The following is a 22,335-nucleotide window of genomic DNA, read 5'->3' on the forward strand; positions in this document are numbered from 1 at the left end:
AGAGAGGACTATTACGGAAAATGTTTACCTGGACATGCTCTGCCACCGCAGATCGAATAGCTGCCGCACGATAGGGCACCCCCCGCCACATTGGAGTTTGTACGTGTGGGATGCGCCGAATCACACATTTCCTGAGAGGCGGATGAGTCGTGGCGGTCCTACCGCATCGCCTCCGCGCTCTTCCGACGTTACACAACACTACTCAGGGACACTGCTGCCCTTCATGCAGGAATCGATGAAGCAGTTGGAACGGTACATCTGCATCCATACTCTGCAAAACCACAGCAAAGTGCGTGGCAGAGGGTGCGTCCCATTCATTGTACCAGTTATTAGGGTTTCTTCCCGTTTCATTCACGTATGGAGAGCTGGAAAAATGATTGAGTTCCTCTGTGCACGCTGTAATTATTCTAATCTTGTCCTCACGGTTCCTATGTGAGTGATACGTAGCGTGTTGTAGTATATTCGTAGACTCATCATTTAAAGCCGGTTCTTGAAAGTTTGTTAGTAGATTTTTTGGGATAGTTTACGTCTAACTTCAAGAGTCTTGCAATTTAGTCTCTTCATCATCAATGTAACATGACCATTCGTGTTGCCCTTCTCTGTATACGTTCGACATGCCCCCTTAGGCCTATTTAGTATGGATCCCGCATACGTGAGCAATATTCTAGAACGGATCGCACGAGTCATTTGTAAACATTCTCCTTCGTACACTGATTCCACTTCCCCAGTATTCTACCAATGAGCCAAAAGTCTACCACCTGCATTACCCACAACAGAGCCTATGTGACTGTTACATTTCATATCCCTACGAAGTGCTACACGCGGGTATGTGTATGGGTTGGCCGATTTCAACAGTGACTCATTGATGTTATAGTCATAGGACACTACGCTTTTTGGTCTTGTGAAATGCACAATGTTGCTTTTCTGAACATTTAAAGCGAGTTGTCAATCTTTGGAACACTTTCAAATCTTATCAAGATCTGACTGAACATTTATACAGTTGCTTTCAGACATTACTTTATTACAGATAACTGCATCGTCTGCAAAAAATCTGAAGTTACTGTTAGTATTGTCAGAAAGATCATTAATTTACAACATGAACAGAAAGAGTCCCAGCCGGCCGGAGTGGCCGAGCGGTTAAAGGCGCTACAGTCTGGAACCGCACGACCGCTACGGTCGCAGGTTCGAATCCTGCCTCGGGCATGGATGTGTGTGATGTCCTTAGGTTAGTTAGGTTTAAGTAGTTCTAGGGGACTTATGACCACAGCAGTTGAGTCCCATAGTGCTCAGAGCCATTTTTACTATTAAAAAAGAGTCCCAACACCCTTCCGCGGAACACACCAGAAGTTACTTCTGCATCTGACGATGACTGTCCATCCAAGATAAGTAGTCTCTATTTCTTTAGAAGTTTCTTTACAGTGATTGCATACTATGGAGGTTCCCTCCCGTCATGAACTATTCTACTGGGTGTATATCTCTCCAGCGAATAGTCAACTATTCTTTTGAATTTGAGCCAGAATTCTTCTACACGCTCCTGTAATGTGCCGAAAGTTTTAAGTTCATCATTGAGATATGACGCTACTGATTTTTTATCTAGTTTACTGAACGTATATATCTTTCTGCTTGTTTTAGTTGCCATCTGTACATCGGCGATCGTTTTTGCCATAGTCACTGATACCCGTTCCGATGTCTACGTTCTCAAAGAGGTCAGGTCTTTTGTTTTGTAATTAGATGCAATATATTTCCATCATGAGCGGGGTTCCGAACTATGTGTTCTAGGTAGTTCTCAGAGAAGGCATTTAGTAAAGTTTCATAGGATGTCTTATCACGCCCACCGCAAACAAAACTGTAATTTTCCCAATTAATCGTTGGATGATAAAACTCTCCACTGATGTGATTCTTCACTTTCTGAAGTTTTTTAACTAGCTACTCTCCACCGATGATTACTCTATGATTGGGAAACTTACGTACAAGGGAACTGAGATTTTGTCTAAAGTTTTTGATCACCTAAGGAGATGAGTCTAGTGGGCAATAGAACGATCCCATTGTAATTTTATGCCCACCTCTGATATTGAGTCTTGCCTAAACAATTTCACATGCAGCTTCAATGTCTGTCTTGGTGGGTCTGAGTTTCTTGTCTGCTGCGACAAATACACCACATCCTTTTCCCATTAGCCTATCCTTTCAATATACAGTTAAATTTTGACCAAAAATCTCACTGTTATCAATTTCAGGTTTCAACCAGCTTTCTGTGGCTAGTATTAAGTGAGCTTCACTGGTTTTCGTGAGTGTTTCCAATTCTGGCATTTTGTTGCAAATGCTTCGTCAGATAACCATTAGGACTGTAATATTCCCACCTGCCAGAGGCATTTCTTTCACTCTTAACACTGAAACTCCTGGGTATCGTTACCTGTATGCTGTGGGCAGAACTCGAATAAAGCCTTTATGTTCTAGGAGTCACGAGCGGGGGACTCATTGAAATACACACATCAAAAAAAGTTTTGCATCACCCCGGTTCCCAGAACTCCTGAAGATAGTCGTTGACTGTGGATATTGTTTCACAGACACAGTCCCTTTGACTGATCAGAGATGTCACTAAACCCGCCCCCCGGGTTCCCGGGTTCGATTCCCGGCGGGGTCAGGGATTTTCTCTGCCTCGTGATGGCTGGGTGTTGTGTGATGTCCTTCGGTTAGTTAGGTTTAAGTAGTTCTAAGTTCTAGGGGACTGATGACCATAGATGTTAAGTCCCATAGTGCTCAGAGCCATTTGAACCATTTGAAACCCGCCCAAAGATGTAAACAACCATGCATGAGCAGCGCCTATTAGACGGAGGGGGTCTGACAGCCGATCAGTTCCAGTCATTGCACCAGGAAGGAGGTACACGGCTCGTGTTGTCTGTAGTTCAACCATGCCTAGACGGTCACTACCGCGGTTTGTACCAAGAAGGGCTCTGAACAAGGGAAGTGTCCTGGCGTCTCGGAATGAATCAAAGCGATCTTGTTCGGACATGGAGGTGATACAGAGAAACAGGAACTGTCAATGACATGCCTCGCTCAGACCCCGCCCAAGGGCTACTACTGCAGTGGATGACCGATACCTACGGATTATGGCTCGGAGGAACCATGATAGCAACGCCACCGTGTTGAATGATGCTTTTCTTGCAAGCACAGGACGTCGTGTTACGACTCAAACTGTGCGCAATAGGCTGCATGGAGCGCAACTTCACTCCCGACGTCCATGGCGAGGTCCATCTCTGCAACCACGACACCATGCAGCGCAGTACAGATGGGCCCAATAACATGCCGAATGTACTGCTGAGGATTGGCATCAAGTTCTCTTCACCGATGAGTGTCGCATATGCCTTCAACCAGGCAATCGTCGGAAACGTATGTGGAGGCAACCCGGTCAGGCTCAACGCCTTAGACACACTGTCCGGCGAGTGCAGCATGGTGGACGTCCCCTGCTGGTCTTGGGTGGCATTATGTACGGCCGACGTACGTCGCTGGCGGTCATGGAAGGCGCCTTAACGGCTGTACGATACGTGAATGCCATCCTCTGACCGGTGGTGCAACCACATCGGCGACATATTGGCGAGGCATTCGTCTTCATGGACGACAATTCGCGCCACTATCGTTCACATCTTGTGAATGACTTCCTTCAGGATAACGACCTGAGGGTCTACCCCGAGTGGGACAATCTGGACCAACAGTGCCTTGATGAACTTGCGGATAGTGCGTCACGACGAATACAGGCATGCATCAATGCAAGAGGACGTGCTACTGGGTATTAGAGGTACCGGTATGTACAGCAGTCTGGGCCACCACCTGTCAAGGTCTCGGTATAGGGTATTACAACATGCAATGTGTGTTTTTCATTACGCCTAGTAATAAAAAGGACGGAAATGGTGTTTATGTTGATATCTATTCCAATTTTCTGTACAGTTTCCGGAACTATCGGAACCGAGGTGATGCAAAACTTTTTGATGTATATACTAGCACAACAGGAAAACATCAAAGTTTGTAAGCTGTTGTGCACTTTACAACAAATCACGATGCTCTGTCTCTAATAGTTTGCAAGTAATGATTTTTTTGAAATGATAGCAGAATATTATGGACACTGTGCTACCTGACGGAAACGGAAAAGTGTTACAAAATGAAACATGAGTCCCATACTTTTCAAAGTTGTGGAGATATTCACCAAATATCTGGTGTTGAATTTTTAAACTTTTATCGCATTCGGAACAGATGACCGTTACTAACATCAGTAAGAGTGCGGCTCCTCACAGACGTAATTCAAGTCTTATGTTAGTTATGGCACGGAAACAAACATCCTCCGAACAGCACTTTGGAGAATCTTACACGCGCTTCACGAAGACTGCTGTCTGGAGGTGGCATTCGTCTTCTCGTCGCACCCCGGACGTGTTCCGTTAGTGACAGATCAGCGGACTGGTGAGCAGTTCAAATCCTTCAAATGGCTCTGAGCACTATGGGACTTAACTGCTGAGATCATCAGTCCCCTAGAACTTAGAACTACTTAAACCTAACTAACCTAAGGAAATTCACACACATCCATGCCCGAGGCAGGATTCGAACCTGCGACCGTAGCGGTCACGCGGTTCCAGACTGTAGCGCCTAGAACCGCTCGGCCACCCCGACCGGCCCTGGTGAGCATTCCAATAGGCGTCTGTAGTGTGGCTTTTGCATTATCCTCATGGAATATGCCCTGCTCACAAGAGTATCAGAGCAGGGTGATTTATCGTGTAACTGAATTTCAACGGATTCCTTTCAGCACTAGATTACAAACAGCAGAGGGCCTCCAACAACTCCCTGTGGGAACGACAAATATCACTCGTGTTTTACTCAATGAGTCGCCGTCAGTCACTGCGAAATGTAATCTTTCTGACGGGAAATCCCGAATGCAGTCACACCACAGAGACAATATTCCATAGGCACACATTGTTATATGAAGCCTCTTGTGAAGACCGCTATCGAAAGCCTCTTGGAAATCTAGAAATATGAAATTAATTTGAGATGCTATGTCGGTAGCACTCATCACTTCGTGAGAGTAAAGAGCTGGTTCTGTTTGACAAGAGATGAGAGGAGGGAGATCAGAGCACATTGCCGGTGTGCTACACACAAGCTAGAAAGCAAGTGACAGAAGTTAGGGATGTGTAGCAGGCTATCACATTGTTTGGTTTAACGCCCGTATGAGGAGTTTAAGAAGGTACGGGCGTGGGTGTGCAAACTAGTGGGGCACATCTCGAAACGCCTTAATGGTTGCATTGTCACAAGTTACCTTAATGATTAAGGCGGACTGCCTTGAATATATGGAAATACGAGGATACACATATAAGCCAAACCAAAAGGTCAACAGCATTCGAATCCAGCATTGGTGAAAGGCTGCTACGACCGGCCGCCGTGCAAGTCGACCGTGGCCCGAGATTCTCCGGTCGTCTCCACACAGGCGGCACGGTGCTACCATGCAGGGCACCACCGAGGTCAGACGTAGCACTGTCCCGCGTACGTCGCGGTCACCACAAGAAGGAAGGAGGGGCGGAGATTACCGTCTGCAGGGTGTTACAAAAAGGTACGGCCAAACTTTCAGGAAACATTCCTCACACACAAAGAAAGAAAATATGTTATGTGGACATGTGTCCGGAAACGCTTACTTTGCATGTTAGAGCTCATTTTATTACTTCTCTTCAAATCACACTAATCGTGGAATTGAAACACACAGCAACAGAACGTACCAGCGTGACTTCAAACACTTTGTTGCAGGAAATGTTCAAAATGTCCTCCGTTAGCGAGGATACATGCATCCACCCTCCGTCGCATGGAATCCCTGATGCGCTGATGCAACCCTGGAGAATGGCGTGTTGTATCACAGCCGTCCACAATACACGCACGAAGAGACTCTACATTTGTTACCGGGATTGCGTAGACAAGAGCTATCAAATGCCCCCATAAATGAAAGTCAAGAGGGTTGAGGTCAGGAGAGCGTGGAGGCCACGGAATTGGTCCGCCTCTACCAATCCATCGGTCACCGAATCTGTTATTGAGAAGCGTACGAACACTTCGACTGAAATGTGCAGGAGCTCCATCCTGCATGAACCACATGTTGTGTCGTACTTGTAAAGGCACATGTTCTAGCAGCACAGGTAGAGTATCCTGTATGAAATCATGATAACGTGCCCAAATGAGCGTAGGTGGAAGAACATGGGGCCTAATCAAGACATCACCAGCAATGCCTGCCCAAACCTTCACAGAAAATCTGTGTCGATGACGTGATTGCACAATTGCGTGCGGATTCTCGTCACCCCACACATGTTGATTGTGAAAATTTACAATTTGATCACGTTGGAATGAATCCTCATCCGTAAAGAGAACATTAGCACTGAAATGAGGATTGACACATTGTTGGATGAACCATTCGCAGAAGTGTACCCGTGGAGGCCAATCAGCTGCTGATGGTGCCTGCACACGCTGTACATGGTACGGAAACAACTGGTTCTCCCGTAGCACTCTCCATACAGTGACGTGGTCAACGTTACCTTGTACAGCAGCAACTTCTCTGACGATGACATTAGGGTTATTGTCAACTGCACGAAGAATTGCCTCGTCCTGTGCGGTTAAAGGCGCTGCAGTCTGGAACCGCAAGACCGCTACGGTCGCAGGTTCGAATCCTGCCTCGGGCATGGATGTTTGTGATGTCCTTAGGTTAGTTAGGTTTAACTAGTTCTAAGTTCAAGGGGACTAATGACCTCAGCAGTTGAGTCCCATAGTGCTCAGAGCCATTTGCCTCGTCCATTGCAGGTGTCCTCGTCGTCCTAGGTCTTCCCCAGTCGCGAGTCGTAGGCTGGAATGTTCCGTGCTTCCTAAGACGTCGATCAATTGCTTCGAACGTCTTCCTGTCGGGACACCTTTGTTCTGGAAATCTGTCTCGACACAAACGTACCGCGCCACGGCTATTGCCCCGTGCTAATCCATACATCAAATGGGCATCTGCCAACTACCCATTTGTAAACATTGCACTGACTGCAAAACCACGTTCGTGATGAACACTAACCTGTTGATGCTACGTACTGATGTGCTTGATGCTAGTACCGTAGAGCAATGAGTCGCATGTCAACACAAGCACCGAAGTCATCATTACCTTCCTTCAATTGAGCCAACTGGCGGTGAATCGAGGAAGTACAGTACATACTGACGAAACTAACATGAGCTCTAGCAGGGAAATTAAGCGTTTCCGGACACATGTCCACATAACATCTTTTCTTTATTTGTGTGTGAGGAATGTTTTCCGAAAGTTTGGCCGTACCTTTTTGTAACACCCTGTATAAACAGGTCATTAGGGCGAACTGGTAATGGGGAACGATGTGTGGGGAATTATCCTTTTGAAAGTTGAAAGGAACCGTCCCGGCATATGCCATAACTGGTTTAGGGAAGCAACGGGGCAGCTAACCCTAGATGACAGGAAGGGGGACCTGAACCGCCGACCCCCGCGGCACTGCCACTGCTTTGGCCAGTCTGCTCTATCACGCCCACAGCACAAACGCTGCCGCCGTGCCGTCAGACATTGACTTGCCTCATCGCGGAGTAGCAAAGCGACTACACTCGCTCGACAGGTAGAACCCAAGTGGATCTCACCAAATGTCTGCTACATCCTGTAAAAGCTAAGCGAAAGAAATTGTTCTCCCCCAAGCAAAAGTTTATTGGAAGTCGCTGGTGCATTGCATCTGGGAAAAGTCGCAGGTCATTACAATTTTGAGGATGGGTAGTCTAACAGATGCACACAGCTATAGGCTTATATCACTGGCTTCAATATCTTGTACAATTATGGAACGTCATATATTCTTACATATTACGGTGCTTTTGGGAAAAAAAACTGTTTCATACGAATTAACGTAGATTCCGATCAACAATGATCTCGTAAGATTCGGCGTGCTCTGTTTCTCCACGAGGCCTAAGGACTTAGATAGCGCTTTCCTGGTCGATGCCATCTCCTTTGACTTTCGGAAGGCATTACATGCTGCCCCGCACTGTCGCTCAATGGACAAAATGCTATCTTAAGGTTGGTTCAAATGGCTCTGAGCACTATGGGACTCAACTGCTGAGGTCATTAGTCCCCTAAAACTTAGAACTAGTTAAACCTAACTAATCTAAGGACATCACAAACATCCATGCCCGAGGCAGGATTCGAACCTGCGACCGTAGTGGTCCTGCGGTTCCAGACTGCAGCGCCTTTAACCGCACGGCCACTTCGGCCGGCTTAAGGTTGCTTCAAATGGCTCTGAGCACTATGCGACTTAACTTCTGAGGTCATCAGTCGCCTAGAACTTAGAACTAATTAAACATAACTACCCTAAGGACATCACACACATCCATGCCCGAGGCAGGATTCGAACCTGCGACCGTAGCGGTCGCTTGGCTCCAGAGTGTAGCGCCTAGAACCGCACGGCCACTCCGGCCGGCGCTATCTTAAGGATTCTTGAGTCCTTAATACATAAAAATCCACACGTCCTTCTTAAGGAAACGAAGCTAAGGATGTAAAAATAGCCTTAGGTTATGGCGAAGAAGTGTTACGAGGTCTCTACTCTTCACCACGTACAGAAAATTATCCAGTGAGTAACTTCCAGCCTTCTTGAGAGTGTGCGCTGATGAGGATGCTCTTGCGGATAGGAACTGTGCAAAGCCAGAAGAAGCTAGCTTACAGTGCTGGCGGGAAATCGCTACAAACAATAAAAATCGTTCACTGAGCTGTCAAAAGTCGTTGGATGCCTCCTAATATCGTGCTGCACGGTGTAGTGCAGCGACTCGACGCGGTATGGTCTCAACAAGTCGCTGGAAGTCCCCTGGAGAAATACTGACCCATGCTACCTCTATAGCCGTCCATAATTGCGGAAAGTGTTCCCGGTGCAACTGACCTCTCGATTATGTCCCATAAATTTCATTCGCGTCGGGTGATCTGGGTAGCCAAATTATTCGCTCTAACTGTCCAGAATGTTCTTCAAACTAATAAAAATAGTTCAAATGGCTCTAAGCACTATGGGACTTAACATCTGAGGTCACCAGACCTATAGATTTAGAACTACGTAAACGTAACTAACCTAAGGACATCACACAGCCGGCTGGAGTGGCCGAGCGGTTCTAGTCACTATAGTCTGGGGCTGCACGACCGCTACGGTCGCAGGTTCGAATCCTGCCTCGGACATGGATGTGTGTAATGTCCGTAGGTTAGTTAGGTTTAAGTAGTTCTAAGTTCTAGGGGACTGATGACCTCAGAAGTTAAGTCCCATAGTGCTCAGAGCCATTTGAACCATTTGACATCACACACATCCATGCCCGAGGCAGGATTCGAACCTCTGACCGTAGCAGTAGCTCGGTTCCGGACAAGCGCCTGTAATCGCTCGGCTACAGCGGCCGGCTTTCAAACTAATCCCTGACAGTTGTGGCCTGGTGACACCGCACGTTGTCATCCATAAAAATTCCATTGTTGTTTGGGAACATGAAGCCCATGAATGGCTGCAAATGGTCTCCAAGGAACCGAACATGGAGAGGCCCCGGTCCATTCCACGTGAAGTCAATCCACACCGTTGCTGAGTCTCCACAAGCTTGCAGAGGGCCTTGTTGATAACTTCGGTCGTTGCTCCGTGGCGTTTGCACCACACGCGAACTGTACCATCACCTCATACCAACTGGAGCTGGGACTCACCTGACCGGACCACGGTTCTCCAGTCGTCTAGCATCCAGCCGATATGGTTGCGAGCGCAGGAGATGCGCTGCAGGCGATGTCGTGCCGTCACCAGAGGCACTTGCATCGGTCGTTTGCTTCTGTAACCGATTGACGCCAAATTTCGCCGCTCTGTCCTAACGGATACGTTGCTCGTACATCCCACATTGATTTCTGCGGTTTTTCACAGTGTTGCTTGTCTGTTATCACTGACAACTCTACGCAAACGCCGCTGCTCTCCGTCGTTAAGCGAAGGCCGCTGGCCACCGCGTTGTCAGTAGTGAGAGGTAATTCCCGAAATTTGGTTTTCTCGAGCACACTCTTGGTACTGTGGATCGTGGAATATTGAATTCCCTAACGATTTCCGAAAGGGAGTGTCCCATTCCTCTGGCTGGAACTACCATTCCGCGTTAAGTGTCTGTTAACTCCCGTCTTGCAGCCGCAATCAAGTAGAAACCTTTTCACATGAATCACCTCAGTACGAATGACAGGTTCTCCAATGCGCTGCCATTTCCTGTCTGTTTATGCGTATATCGCTCTCCCATGAGTTTTGTCACCTCACTGAAGAATTCCATGAGAGTCCGTCCTGTGGGACAAATATGCAATAATCATATAAATCTTTATGTAAGAATAACAGATGCATAAGTCCTGAGCAAACTGTAGTTCATTCGCGAGAAGAGTGGCTTGCAAAACACTCTTTCGACCAATTCTTGAGTACTGTTTGTCAGTCTGGGACGGTTGACAATGTAAGAATGACGGCAGAGCTTTGGGGGGGGGGGGGGGGGGCACCAAAGAGGGGTACACAAAGAAAGAAAATATGTTATGTGGACATGTGTCCGGAAACGCTTACTTTCCATGTTAGAGCTCATTTTATTACTTCTCTTCAAATCACACTAATCGTGGAATGGAAACACACAGCAACTTAGACTCTCATTTCAAACTGTACTGGCTGATCCTAATAGTAGAAGTGGAAGCAGCCGAAGCTTTGTCCATCCGTGGTTTCATTCGTAGCGTCATAATAGGAAACATCCCGGGATTTGCCTGTAGTAAATTAGGGAAACGACGTAAAACCTAAATCAGGGCCGGCCGCGGTGGCCGAGCGGTTCCAGGCGCTCCAGTCCGGAACCGCGCTACTGCTACGGTCTCAGGTTCGAATCCTGCCTCGGGCTTGGATGTGTGTGATGTCCTTAGGCTTCAGTAGTTCTAAGTCCAGGGGACTGATGACCTCAGATGCTGAGTCCCATAGTGCTCAGAGCCATTTGAACCTAAATCAGGGTCGGTGATTCAAGACTGGAGCCTCCACGTTCCCGAATACAAGGCCAGTGTGTTTAAAACAGTACCACATAATTCGGTTCATCCCTATTGTATCATACTGTTTTGCAAAGAAGTTATTTAATAAAGTAAAAGGCTAGTGCTACATTCTTAATTCTCTTCTCACTCCCAGTCACTACACACACACACACACACACACACACACACACACACACACAGATACACACACACACAACACAAATTATACGCGCATTATTTAATATTGTAATATTACACACAGTATCGGCGTACACCAGGAGCACGGCGACGATGTATGGTTTCCACTTTGTGTTCCTCAACTTACCCTTTAGTAACCTGAAAAACAGTGTCTGCATCCCTTCAGAGTGAGTGAGATGTTGGGCTGTGACAGAGGGTCAGGTGTCAGTAAATGAAATGACGGTGTCGGTGGAGAACACAGGCAGCTAGTCACCGAGCGAAGAAAATCTTGGGCTCGGTCAGGAATCGAACCCGGGAGACTGAGATGTATGCGTGGTGCTGCTAACCACAAGACCCTGAGCCGCGGACAATACTACACATTACATAGCTTTTGGAGTGAGGTTTTTCAGAAAAAAATATAAGACATTAGTCTGTTGTCTGAAATGTTACTAATTTAATCTTTTGTATCATTTACTTTATACGTTTTTCAGCGAAAAATATTGTGTGTTATCTAAGTAAATCTTAAGTGGTTGGAATGTGTCACTTAACAAGTGCCGAGTGGCGTGACACAGTGGCTAGCACACTGGACTCGCATTCGGGAGGACGACGGTTCAATCCCGTTTCCGGCCATCTTGATTTAGGTTTCCCGTGATTTCTCTAAATAGCTTCAGGCGGATGTCGGGATGGTTTCTTCCAAAAGGTGCGGCTTATTTCATTTCCCATCATTCCATTATCCGAGCTGTTGCTCCGTCTGTAATGACCTCGTTGTCGACGGGACGTTAAACACTAACCTCCTCCTCCTCCTACTTAACAGGTACTTTGTAACTTGTCCTTTTAAATAAGTTCGTTTCAGTAAACTCTGTAATATCCTTCCGCAATTTATTGTAGTTTTATTGCTAGGTAAAAAAATCATGTTCTGAGTTTTATGTACATCTAGTCTCTGTTTGTAAATGTAAGTCCAGTCTGGGTCGTGTTTCAAGGTCACAGATAGAGCCGTTTGTGCAGTAACCATCGGGGTTTTCTTGGCGAGTACAGCTGATTGGTAAATGTACTCACATGTCGTAGTTAAAATCTCGAGAGATGTTTAAAAGAGGTGAGGTGCTGTCCACCACGGAGAGGTTCACCGTTGCAATTCAAAGAGTACAGGTTCCAAGAAGTCTCACAGAAATACGAATTGTTATTGACAGGCATCACTTCGCGCACCATTTGCAAATGGATGATGGAGGGAGGGGGAGACTGGGGCAGAGTCAAGAGAGCGGTACCACAAGTCTTACCCCCCACTGCCACGCGCAACGTACATGCAGCAAATCAGCTGCGGTCTTGTAAAGAACCATTCGAACAGGCGCCTGAAGGAATTTACGGAGCCGGCCGCGGTGGCCGTGCGGTTCTAGGCGCTCCAGTCCGGAGCCGCGCTGCTGCTACGGTCGCAGGTTCGAATCCTGCCTCGGGCACGGATGTGTGTGTGATGTCCTTAGGTTAGTTAGGTTTAAGTAGTTCTAAGTTCTAGGGACTGATGACCACAGCAGTTGAGTCCCATAGTGCTCAGAGCCATTTGAATTTACGAAATTTATTGAAATCCTGAGCCTTGCATATCCTGACAGGAGTCTGAACTATTTTCGTCTCATCATTGGCTGTCGTCAGTTCATTTCCGCACCGAAACGCAATCATACGATCTACTACCGATATCTACATACAGGCATGAGAGTGCGACAGTCAGAAGAATTATGCACGGAAGAGCAGTGCCTTTAGCCACCAGGTGCCAGTATGCAAGGGGTAGTGATAAGATTTAAGTTATAACGGCGAAAAAATTAAGTTCTGACCTTAATAACCGGTGACAATGGTAGTCATTTTACTCCTGTCCCTACAGCGTCACGGTGGATGTGCCCATGTTTGGAGGCTCCGAGGATAACGAACGTTGCCGGACTGCTTTCGCCATCGTCATAAGGGCCCGGGCCCTGACGCGACGTCACTGGTTGCCTGAGGTTAGCGTAATCGCTAATATGGACCGGAGCCGTTACGCTTCTGACGTGTTAAGGCTGCTGGCTGTGACGTACGTTCGAGATCTCCGTCACTTTACCACGGAACACGATGAGGCGAGACCGAGAAGGAGAGTGCCCGCCTGTTGCCCTGGGTTTTCGTTTTTATTTATTCTGTAATGTGAACATTTTTGTTAAATGATTATAAAACTATGTGGATTTTTATTTCAAACTACAGATCGTTTCTTTTTGTAAATACCTTTACGAGTACATTTGGTGAGCATGAATTTTCTAAATCACTTTTGTGTTAATTATTACAGGTAGCTTGTCATCTGCAACCAAACGATGTTGATGAGAAAAGTTTTTTGCTGGGAGTTAACCTATCTTCTAGAATGTAATTTAGTTTTTCGTGACGTTTTCGCGCCTATTTTCGTATTTACTTACGTTTTCGTGTGGCAAGCACTTCCATTCTCCGCATCATGCTGAGATGCTGTAATGCATACGTAACTATAACAAGTATTTTCCACAAATAACGTAGTAAAACACTTTTCACTACACCAGAACACAGTGTGATTGTCGTTTGTTATGTGTCCCAGTCCAGTCAGTGTTCATTTGTTCACAGAGGGTTCGGCGCCAAATTTGAATTTTATTTGCATTTTATCTTTGTGTGTGTGTGTGTTTTCTGTGTGCTTCTTAGCTGTGTGTGTTGTCTTTTATATGTAAATGGCGCGTCTTTGCAGATTTTAGTGTATCCATTTTTCGTGTGTGTGTGTGTGTGTGTGTGTGTGTGTGTGTGCGTGTGTGTGTGTGTGTGTGTGTGTGTGTGTGTGTGTGTGTGTGTGTGTGTGTAGACTTTATCTGTTTGTGCTGTTTTTATTAGTAAAGTTCCTTTAATGTGTTAAATAGTGTGCTCTTGCAGAGTGCAGTGTATTCGTTTAAGACCTGTTTTCCTTCTGCTATTGCCTTCTGCATATGGAAGTTTCTCTCAGTGGTCATTTTGCTGTATAGGCTGTGGCTGGGTTTTAGTATTATTAAGTCTGGCTAAGCAGGGATGGCTAGAGGACAAATGTAAAGATGTAGAGGCTTGTCTCACCAGGTGTAAGATAGATACTGCCTACAGGAAAATTAAAGATACCTTTGGAGAAAAGAGAACCACTTGTATGAATATCAAGAGCTCAGATGGAAACCCAGTTCTAATCAAAGAAGGGAAAGCAGAAAGATGGAAGGAGTATATAGAGGGTCTATACAAGGGCGATGTACTTGAGGACAATATTAGGGAAATGGAAGAGGATGTAGATGAAGATGAAATGGGAGATATGATACTGCGTGAAGAGTTTAACAGAGCACTGAAAGACCTGAGTCGAAACAAGGCCCCGGGAGTAGACAACATTCAATTAGAACTACTGACAGCCTTGGGAGAGGCAGTCCTGACAAAACTCTACCATCTGGTGAGCAAGATATATGAGACAGGTGAAATAACCTCAGACTTCAAGAAGAGTATAATAATTCCAATCCCAAAGAAAGCAGGTGTTGACAGATGTGAAAATTACCGAACTATCAGTTTAATAAGTCACAGCTGCAAACTACTAACGCGAATTCTTTACAGACGAATGGAAAAACTGGTAGAAGCGGACCTCGGGGAAGATCAGTTTGGATTCCGTAGAAATGTTGGAACACGTGAGGCAATACTAACCTTACGACTTATCTTAGAAGAAAGATTAAGAAAAGGCAAACCTACGTTTCTAGCATTTGTAGACTTAGAGAAAGCTTTTGACAATGTTGAGTGGAATACTCTCTTTCAAATTCTGAAGGTGGCAGGGGTAAAATACAGGGAGCGAAAGGCTATTTACAATTTGTACAGAAACCAGATCGCAGTTATAAGAATGGAGGGACATGAAAGGGAATCAGTGGTTGGGAAGGGAGTGAGACAGGGTTGTTATTCAATCTGTATATTGAGCAAGCAGTAAAGGAAACAAAAGAAAAATTTGGAGTAGGTATTAAAATCCATGGAGAAGAAATAAAAACTTTGAGGTTGGCCGATGACATTGTAATTCTGTTAGAGACAGCAAAGGACGTGGAAGAGCAGTTGAACGCAATGGACAGTGTCTTGAAAGGAGGATATAAGATGAACATCAACAAAAGCAAAACGAGGATAATGGAATGTAGTCGAATTAAGTCGGGTGATGCTGAGGGAATTACATTAGGAAATGAGACGCTTAATGTAGTAAAGGAGTTTTGCTATTCGGGGAGCAAAATAACTGATGATGGTCGAAGTAGAGAGGATATAAAATCTAGACTGGCAATGGCAAGGAAAGCGTTTCTGAAGAAGAGAAATTTGTTAACATCTAGTATAGATTCAAGTATCAGGAAGTCGTTTCTGAAAGTATTTGTATGGAGCGTAGCCATGTATGGAAGTGAAACATGGACGATAAATAGTTTGGACGAGAAGAGAATAGAAGCTTTCGAAATGTGGTGCTACAGAAGAATGCTGAAGATTAGTTTGGTAGATCACGTAACTAATGAGGATGTGTTGAATAGGATTGGGGAGAAGAGAAGTTTGTGGCACAACTTGACTAGGAGAAGGGATCGGTTGGTAGGACATGTTCTGAGGCATCAAGGGATCACCAATTTAGTATTGGAGGGCAGCGTGGAGGGTAAAAATCGTAGAGGGAGACCAAGAGATGGATACAATAAACGGACTCAGAAGGATGTAGGTTGCAGTAGGTACTGGGCGATGAAGAAGCTTGCACAGGATAAAGTAGCATGGAGAGCTGCATCAAACCAGTCTGCGGACTGAAGACCACAACAACAACAAGTCTGTTTCTATTGTGGTTGGGTGGTGATTGTTGGCTCAGTGATTGTGCGCCCAGCGATGTTAAAAGCAGCTGTTGCAGTCAAGGTCGGCAACTCGTGCCCTGCATTTCGCACCCTGTATACCTCAAATCACCTACGAATTTACTGTATACGCACAGTAAGTAAAATTTCGTAACTCGTTCTCTTCTCCGCTGTAGCTATTTCGTTCGCCCGACTGCACACCATTAACCCTAAACGCTTTCTCGTTAGACTGGGAGTCGTTCGTGCGGTCGATGGTGGCCAAGTGGCGGGCGCTGAACCTGGACTGGCTGCGCAACTTCCCGGGCGAGCTGCTGGTGGCGCGCTACGAGTCGCTGGCGGCGGCCGACGCCCCCGCGCTGCGCGCCCACCTGCTGCGCCTGCTGCGCTTCCTGCGCGCCGACGCCGCCGTCTCGGCGCAGCAGCTCGCCTGCACCGTGGTGCGCCGCGAGGGCATCTACCGCCGCCGCCGGCGCGCCGCCGCCGACGCCTTCGACCCCTTCTCCGAGGACATGAAGCGCGACCTGCGCGCCGCCGAGGACGAGGTCTTCGCCGCCATCCGCGACTTCCAGCTGCGCCAGCAGCGCCTGCTGGGCGCCGGCGTCGACCCCGGGCCCACGGCGCAGCCGCCGGGCAGCTGATGGCCGGCCGGCGCAGCTCGCGTCTCGCACCTGCCGTCGCCCGACGGGCCGCCGCCGTCGCCGTCGTCCTCTTCCTCTGCTCCCAGAGTCCCTGCACTCCTCTGTACGTGACAGCCGGACACCGGTCCCAACCCTGCGGAGCGAGGCTACGACCGGACGTACGATCGCACGCGGTATTCTTTTCCCCGAAAAGATGCTCTTCCATCCACCGCCATCCTTCGTTTTCTCACTCGATGACGTGTCTACTTTGATTTCCTGGCGTGGAAACGACTTTGTGGTTAGTGCAACTGTGGCACGACGGTGATGCCTGACGTAGGTTCAGAATCTTAAACACGCGACGACAGATCTCGTTTGCAGCATCAGATTCTTTTACTTTGACAAATTTTATCGTCGGTTTTACTGTCATCCGGGTAGTCTGTTTCCCACTGTCTCGGCCCTATACAGCCGTGTCTACGACGTTACCAAAACCACTGATGCTAGCCGAGAAGGCCGACGTAGCATAACCCAAATTTCCCCCACGTAATCGCGCTTCTGTCCGATTCTGCGCTCTGTTCTTTACGCCGTGACACCTCTACCCTCAATTGACCACCAATTGCCCGCTCTGAAAAACGACTCTACGGGCTCGGGAAGAATGTCTTTGGTGAGACTGGCTGTCCACCCAAAAAGTTCAATCACACGCGTGGTCATCGCGTGCTATTGCTACGACACATTCACCGTTCCCGTGGTTGTCAGACAGCTCGGTCATTCTGCTCTTCCTCTGCAGTCTCTGGACTGTTTTGGTCGCTAGTTTGCAAATACTCGGCCATCTGAAACAGAATATGAGAGTGATCCCGGGACAAATGAAACGTGTGTTCCAGTTGCGCCACCGCTCTCCCGCACACCCCCAGCCGTGCTGTTGGTCTACACCCGGCAGCTGCCTGAATCTCGCTGACTGCACGGCGTTGCCCAGTCTACCGACGCGCCCTGTAGTATTTCTCTGTTACCGCCGTACTCACCCGACAGCTTCACGTTTCGCCGTCTAACTGTTGGCGTGCTACTCGCCGCTTTCTCTTGTCCCTTTTGCAGCGCAAGGAGAACAACTACTTTTGTCAGCGCCTCTCCTTCGCGCTCAACTGTCGTGTACTCGATGCCTACAATGTTACGTTGTTGAGAATACCCCTACTCGTGTCACACACGAGTGAACAACAGTATATCCTATACAAAGTTCACAGTCATATCATTAGTTAGTGTACTAAGATCGACATATGTAAGTCTTCGTATGACGGGTGTAGCGGCAGACACACTGCATTTTCCTTTACTGCAAACGACCAACGCTGCTCGTACTGCATTCGCGAACTCCAGACCTGCCTGGTTAGCAGACATAAAACGGCCTACAGTCTTACATCACACAGGCTCACAATTACTGTCTTCATTCCTCAAGTCTGAGCCCATAGATATACCGTTCTTATAGCAGATATACGACTGCTGTGACCTACACGACCGTTTCAAAGCTTTGTCGCTTGTGGTTGCAGAACCACGGTCCTTCATAATATCTCCCGTCAATTATAAAATACGACCCTGTGCCGTCTGCTACGTTTTCAGGAAGATATTCACAGTGAAATAAAATTGATTTTCGAAATATTAATCGGCAAGTGAAGTAATAGAGCAAAATTTTCGACAAATTACTTACGATTTATTAGTTTAAAAAGGTTTTTGTACGATTTACATGTTTTCTTTTCATAAGAAATTTTCGAAATAATTTCTTAATATAACTGCTTTTATAATTCTAGAACTACTGGATAATTCTTTCACTTTCGGAAACCAGTTACATATATTGTGACTTTTCATTATGTCTTCAATCAACACTGCCGTCGATTCGAGTAGCCTTCGTTACTAACGACTGTAAAAATCAATTTTCCACAAACGTAACTACAATCTGAGGGAACTTACGAGCGCTTCCAGTAGAAACTCAGCATCCAGTTGTGTAATGAGTAAATGATCGAAGCTACCTGTACATTCGTTCTGGCGTACAACGAACATGTTGAAGTCCACGGAAGAGGATTTGTTGCTACCGGCAAACATTCCAGAGGGGGTAAATCTGTTTTGTCGGCTCTCTTACAGTTTTTCAGTCATCTAATTACAGTTCATACACCGCGCGATGGTCTATATGATCTTTACGCTTTTCCGTTTCAAACAAAATATCTGCACGTTAGTATTTGTTGCGACAGTTCTTGCGCAAATCACGACGGGAAAGAAAATCATGTCATTGATTCACTGCATACAGCTACCCACTGTGAGCAGACATTTTTGTGCAGGAGTAGCTTCTGTATAAAGAATATGCCCAGTCTTGACATACGGGAATGTAAGATGCGTTGCTGCAATCGTAGAGATTGTCCTGAAATTTGAAAAACTTTACACAAGCTATAACTGGGCTACTATAAACCATTCATTCGTTTTCGTAGCTCTGTATTTTCCAAAGTATTACGTGTACAAATATGACTGATGCCCGAACATAACCGTAAGCTCACCAACTTTGTATTTTGCCCTCTACATTTGTTTTGTGAGTGCCCTTCTGGTCACACGTCCAAGCGGTAGTCAGGTTCGTTTCGTAACTTAAGTAGCAACATCCTGTCAGTGGTAATCATAGCAGCATAGATGCGTTCTCTGAGCTGTTCTAGTGCTCCTGCAAGTCTAAATATGTAAACGCGGTCCTTACTGGCCGCTCCAGAGGCAGGAGCCACGCGGTGTGAGGTCAAGAGACCTGGGGGAGGGGACCAAGGGAACAGCCCTCTTCGCCACTACACCCAAGCCAGCGACGCGGAAATTCGTATCGACGAACATCGGGGCGCCAATGAGGGGGTGCCCCGTCTTTTTGGAAGATGGCTGCAATATATCAAGGTAAGGGCTACCCGTCGCAGTCTTCTCACACAAGAAGAGCGACCCACACAGCTTTGGCTGTGACACTGAACAGAAAACATTAAGCTTCGTCGAATCTCATTCGCGCGCCACAATTCCATGAGAATTTTCAGTGGCCCACACTCTTATGTTATTTCCAGGTAAATGGACGGTTGTTTCGGCGCTGAATATCAGCCTGGAGGCGAAATGTTCATCCTCAAATGCTTCCTGCACTGTGATCTAAAATTGAAGGCTATAATCGTTGCACGAGGTGCAGACGGTACGGTTTGAAATGTAACCGCCGTCGCAAAAGCTTCCGCACAGTTGCCTGCAGTAGTCCTATTCCCGACACGAGAGGATTACTGATGTTTTTGGACTAGGTACCAAACTTTCCCTCACCCTCTCCACGGCAGCATCTGGCACAATTGCAGAGACAAATATGTGTCCTCGAATTGACGAAAGCGACACACAATGCCCCGTTTACATGACTGTTCTTTTCCCAGAGTTCCTTCTGAATGCTCGCCGCACTGTTGTAACAGATAAACATCACACAAGAACTCTTGTCTTGCTTTGTGGCCATTTCGTCGAGGCTCTGTGCTCGAAACGCCAATTGGTAGACAAAACGCAAATTCGGTGAGTTTACGGTTTCATTCATCCATCAGTCACGTTTGTACATTCATGTACAATCTAAGGAAAAGCTAGATTGCTACCTGCATGTTAAGTTGCAGGCAGGCACAATTAAAATAGAGTTACACATTAGCTTTCTTCCACAGTCTTCGTCGGAAGAAGAAACACACACACATTGCTTGTGTGAATGAATGTATACATGTTCCTCTTTCTTTTTCTGACGAAGACTGTGGCTGAAAGCTAATGTGTAAGTGTCTGCCTGCCTGCCTGCAACTTAACTGGTCACTTTTACGGTAGGTAGCAATCTGTCTTTTCTTTAAATTGTTGATATTCGAGCCTGAACTTCCCATTGTCTGATATTTATAAAGATATTGGAAACTATAGAACTTTGAAAAGGATGATTCATTTATAGCATCCCAGTATTTAAATTACATTTCTATAAGTAATAAATTTAGGCAACAAATTTGTTTTATCCTTATATAGTTATGAGGAATCTCTGAGAAACAATCGCATGACAGAACTGTTTGATAACAAAAGGCTAAATCCACACGTATTTTTAGGATTTCTGGTCGTGACTACTACTAGATAAATTGTCGACCATGTAGACACATAACTCATTACGCTTATCTACCAGTACTATGAGTAATAAAAACATCGTGTAACAAACTGATACGCTTACACAACTGCATACCAGGATATGTTATCGGTTCCCACTTACAATGTTTATATAGCGAGTTCTCCACAACCTATTGAAACTAAATAACTAAACAACAGACAATGAGATGAAATTTATTCTCACGTTTCGAATTATCGAAACAGGTTTTGGAACTTGAAGCTCTTTCTGAAAAGGCTACTTCTTAACCGAACGTGAAAAAGTCTTCCTTCTAAGTGCATTATTATCTGATACAGTGAATGTCGGCGGTACTGTCAGACTTCACAACACAAATGACGGCAGGAATTCCCTGCATAAAATATCAGCGGCTGTGATGTCATATCCACACTATCAGCACAACACCACGTACAATGTAAATCCTGCACGATTTCCTGTTTATTCAAATCATTAGTTACTATTTAAGTAAAACGTAATTTTCCCGTAAAGACAAGAAGGATAAAAGTGTACACACAAGAAGTTTACGGGGCTTTGAGAGAATCTGCTGTAAGTCCTTTGTTACTATGTCCATGCTGAAGTATTTAAAAGGCTTTTTTTTAACATCGGTGAACAAACTACGCAAGTCACAGTGAGAGAGAAAAGAAACGGAGTACAAAGTTGGGACTTTAAACAAGACCAGCGAAACTTGTGCAGTAAGATAACACAGAATACAGAAGTAACCGACGCGTTCTGTAAACGTTTAGCAAGAGAGGGTGTCGTCTAAGTGGAAGCGAGACAAGCTAGAGAAACAACGGGGAAACTAGAAAACTTTCGAGGTCATATAACTGTGGGCGAAACGTTGGTGTCATCACTGATAGTGTTATACAAGACAACGCGGTAACATTTCCTGGAAACACGCACGTTAACAGAATATTTCCCTTTTTCGTCGCGTTAGTGGATCGTGCCTGGTTTTGGAAACACAGTAAACGTAACTGCTGAAACACCGTACAAGCAATGGCCAGCACCAACGTGTGTGACGGGAGCGACGCTCGTTTAAAGAGCGCCACACAGATTCGCGGCCAGTGCAAGTATCACATTTAAATGTTTAACGCACAACTGCCTAAAGTGTGTGTCAGTATTTAAAACATCGGAAACTTGTTTGCCCACCGGCGGGCAAAAGTCCTATCTTATAAAAATTCAAGTGACATATTTCATAAAATCCTTACAAGACTTTTTGTTTGTATACACACATAAAATTGTCAAGAAATGATCATCTGAAATCTGTTACAGTGAAAATTGGCTATGTAACTTAGCACAAAAATGGATTTTCTTTTTATTTTAAAGAAACGTTCTTGGCCGTTGCTCATCCGACCAAGTGCGAATACGTGCAGCATTAGAGAGAGTTAAAACTTCACAAATGAATTTACAATTTCAGTCCACAACAGAACATAGACTCACGGATCATCATCCACTCGACCTAGTGCAAAATAGGTGTAACATTAGATGAAGTTTAAATTTCATAAATGAAAGGTCGTCATTAGCTCAGATAACGTGGTAAACAGGAATCGGATATTATTTTATTTTATTTCGACTGATGAA

The 22,335-nt window shown here is 45.9% G+C and overlaps 1 protein-coding gene across 1 annotated transcript in view; it reads left to right on the plus strand.

Moving 5' to 3' along the window:
• The window catches only part of LOC126203503 (WSCD family member AAEL009094-like), a 90,675-nt gene extending 74,029 nt beyond the window's left edge, over positions 1 to 16,646 (plus strand). The window contains exon 5 of the mRNA XM_049937829.1: positions 16,237 to 16,646. Coding sequence (XP_049793786.1) covers positions 16,237 to 16,646 — 410 coding nt within the window. The remainder of the gene's footprint in view (positions 1 to 16,236) is intronic.
• Positions 16,647 to 22,335: the final 5,689 nt, after the last annotated feature.

Source organism: Schistocerca nitens, chromosome 9 (genome assembly GCF_023898315.1).
Source record: "Schistocerca nitens isolate TAMUIC-IGC-003100 chromosome 9, iqSchNite1.1, whole genome shotgun sequence".
Classification (NCBI taxonomy): Eukaryota; Metazoa; Arthropoda; class Insecta; order Orthoptera; family Acrididae; genus Schistocerca; species Schistocerca nitens.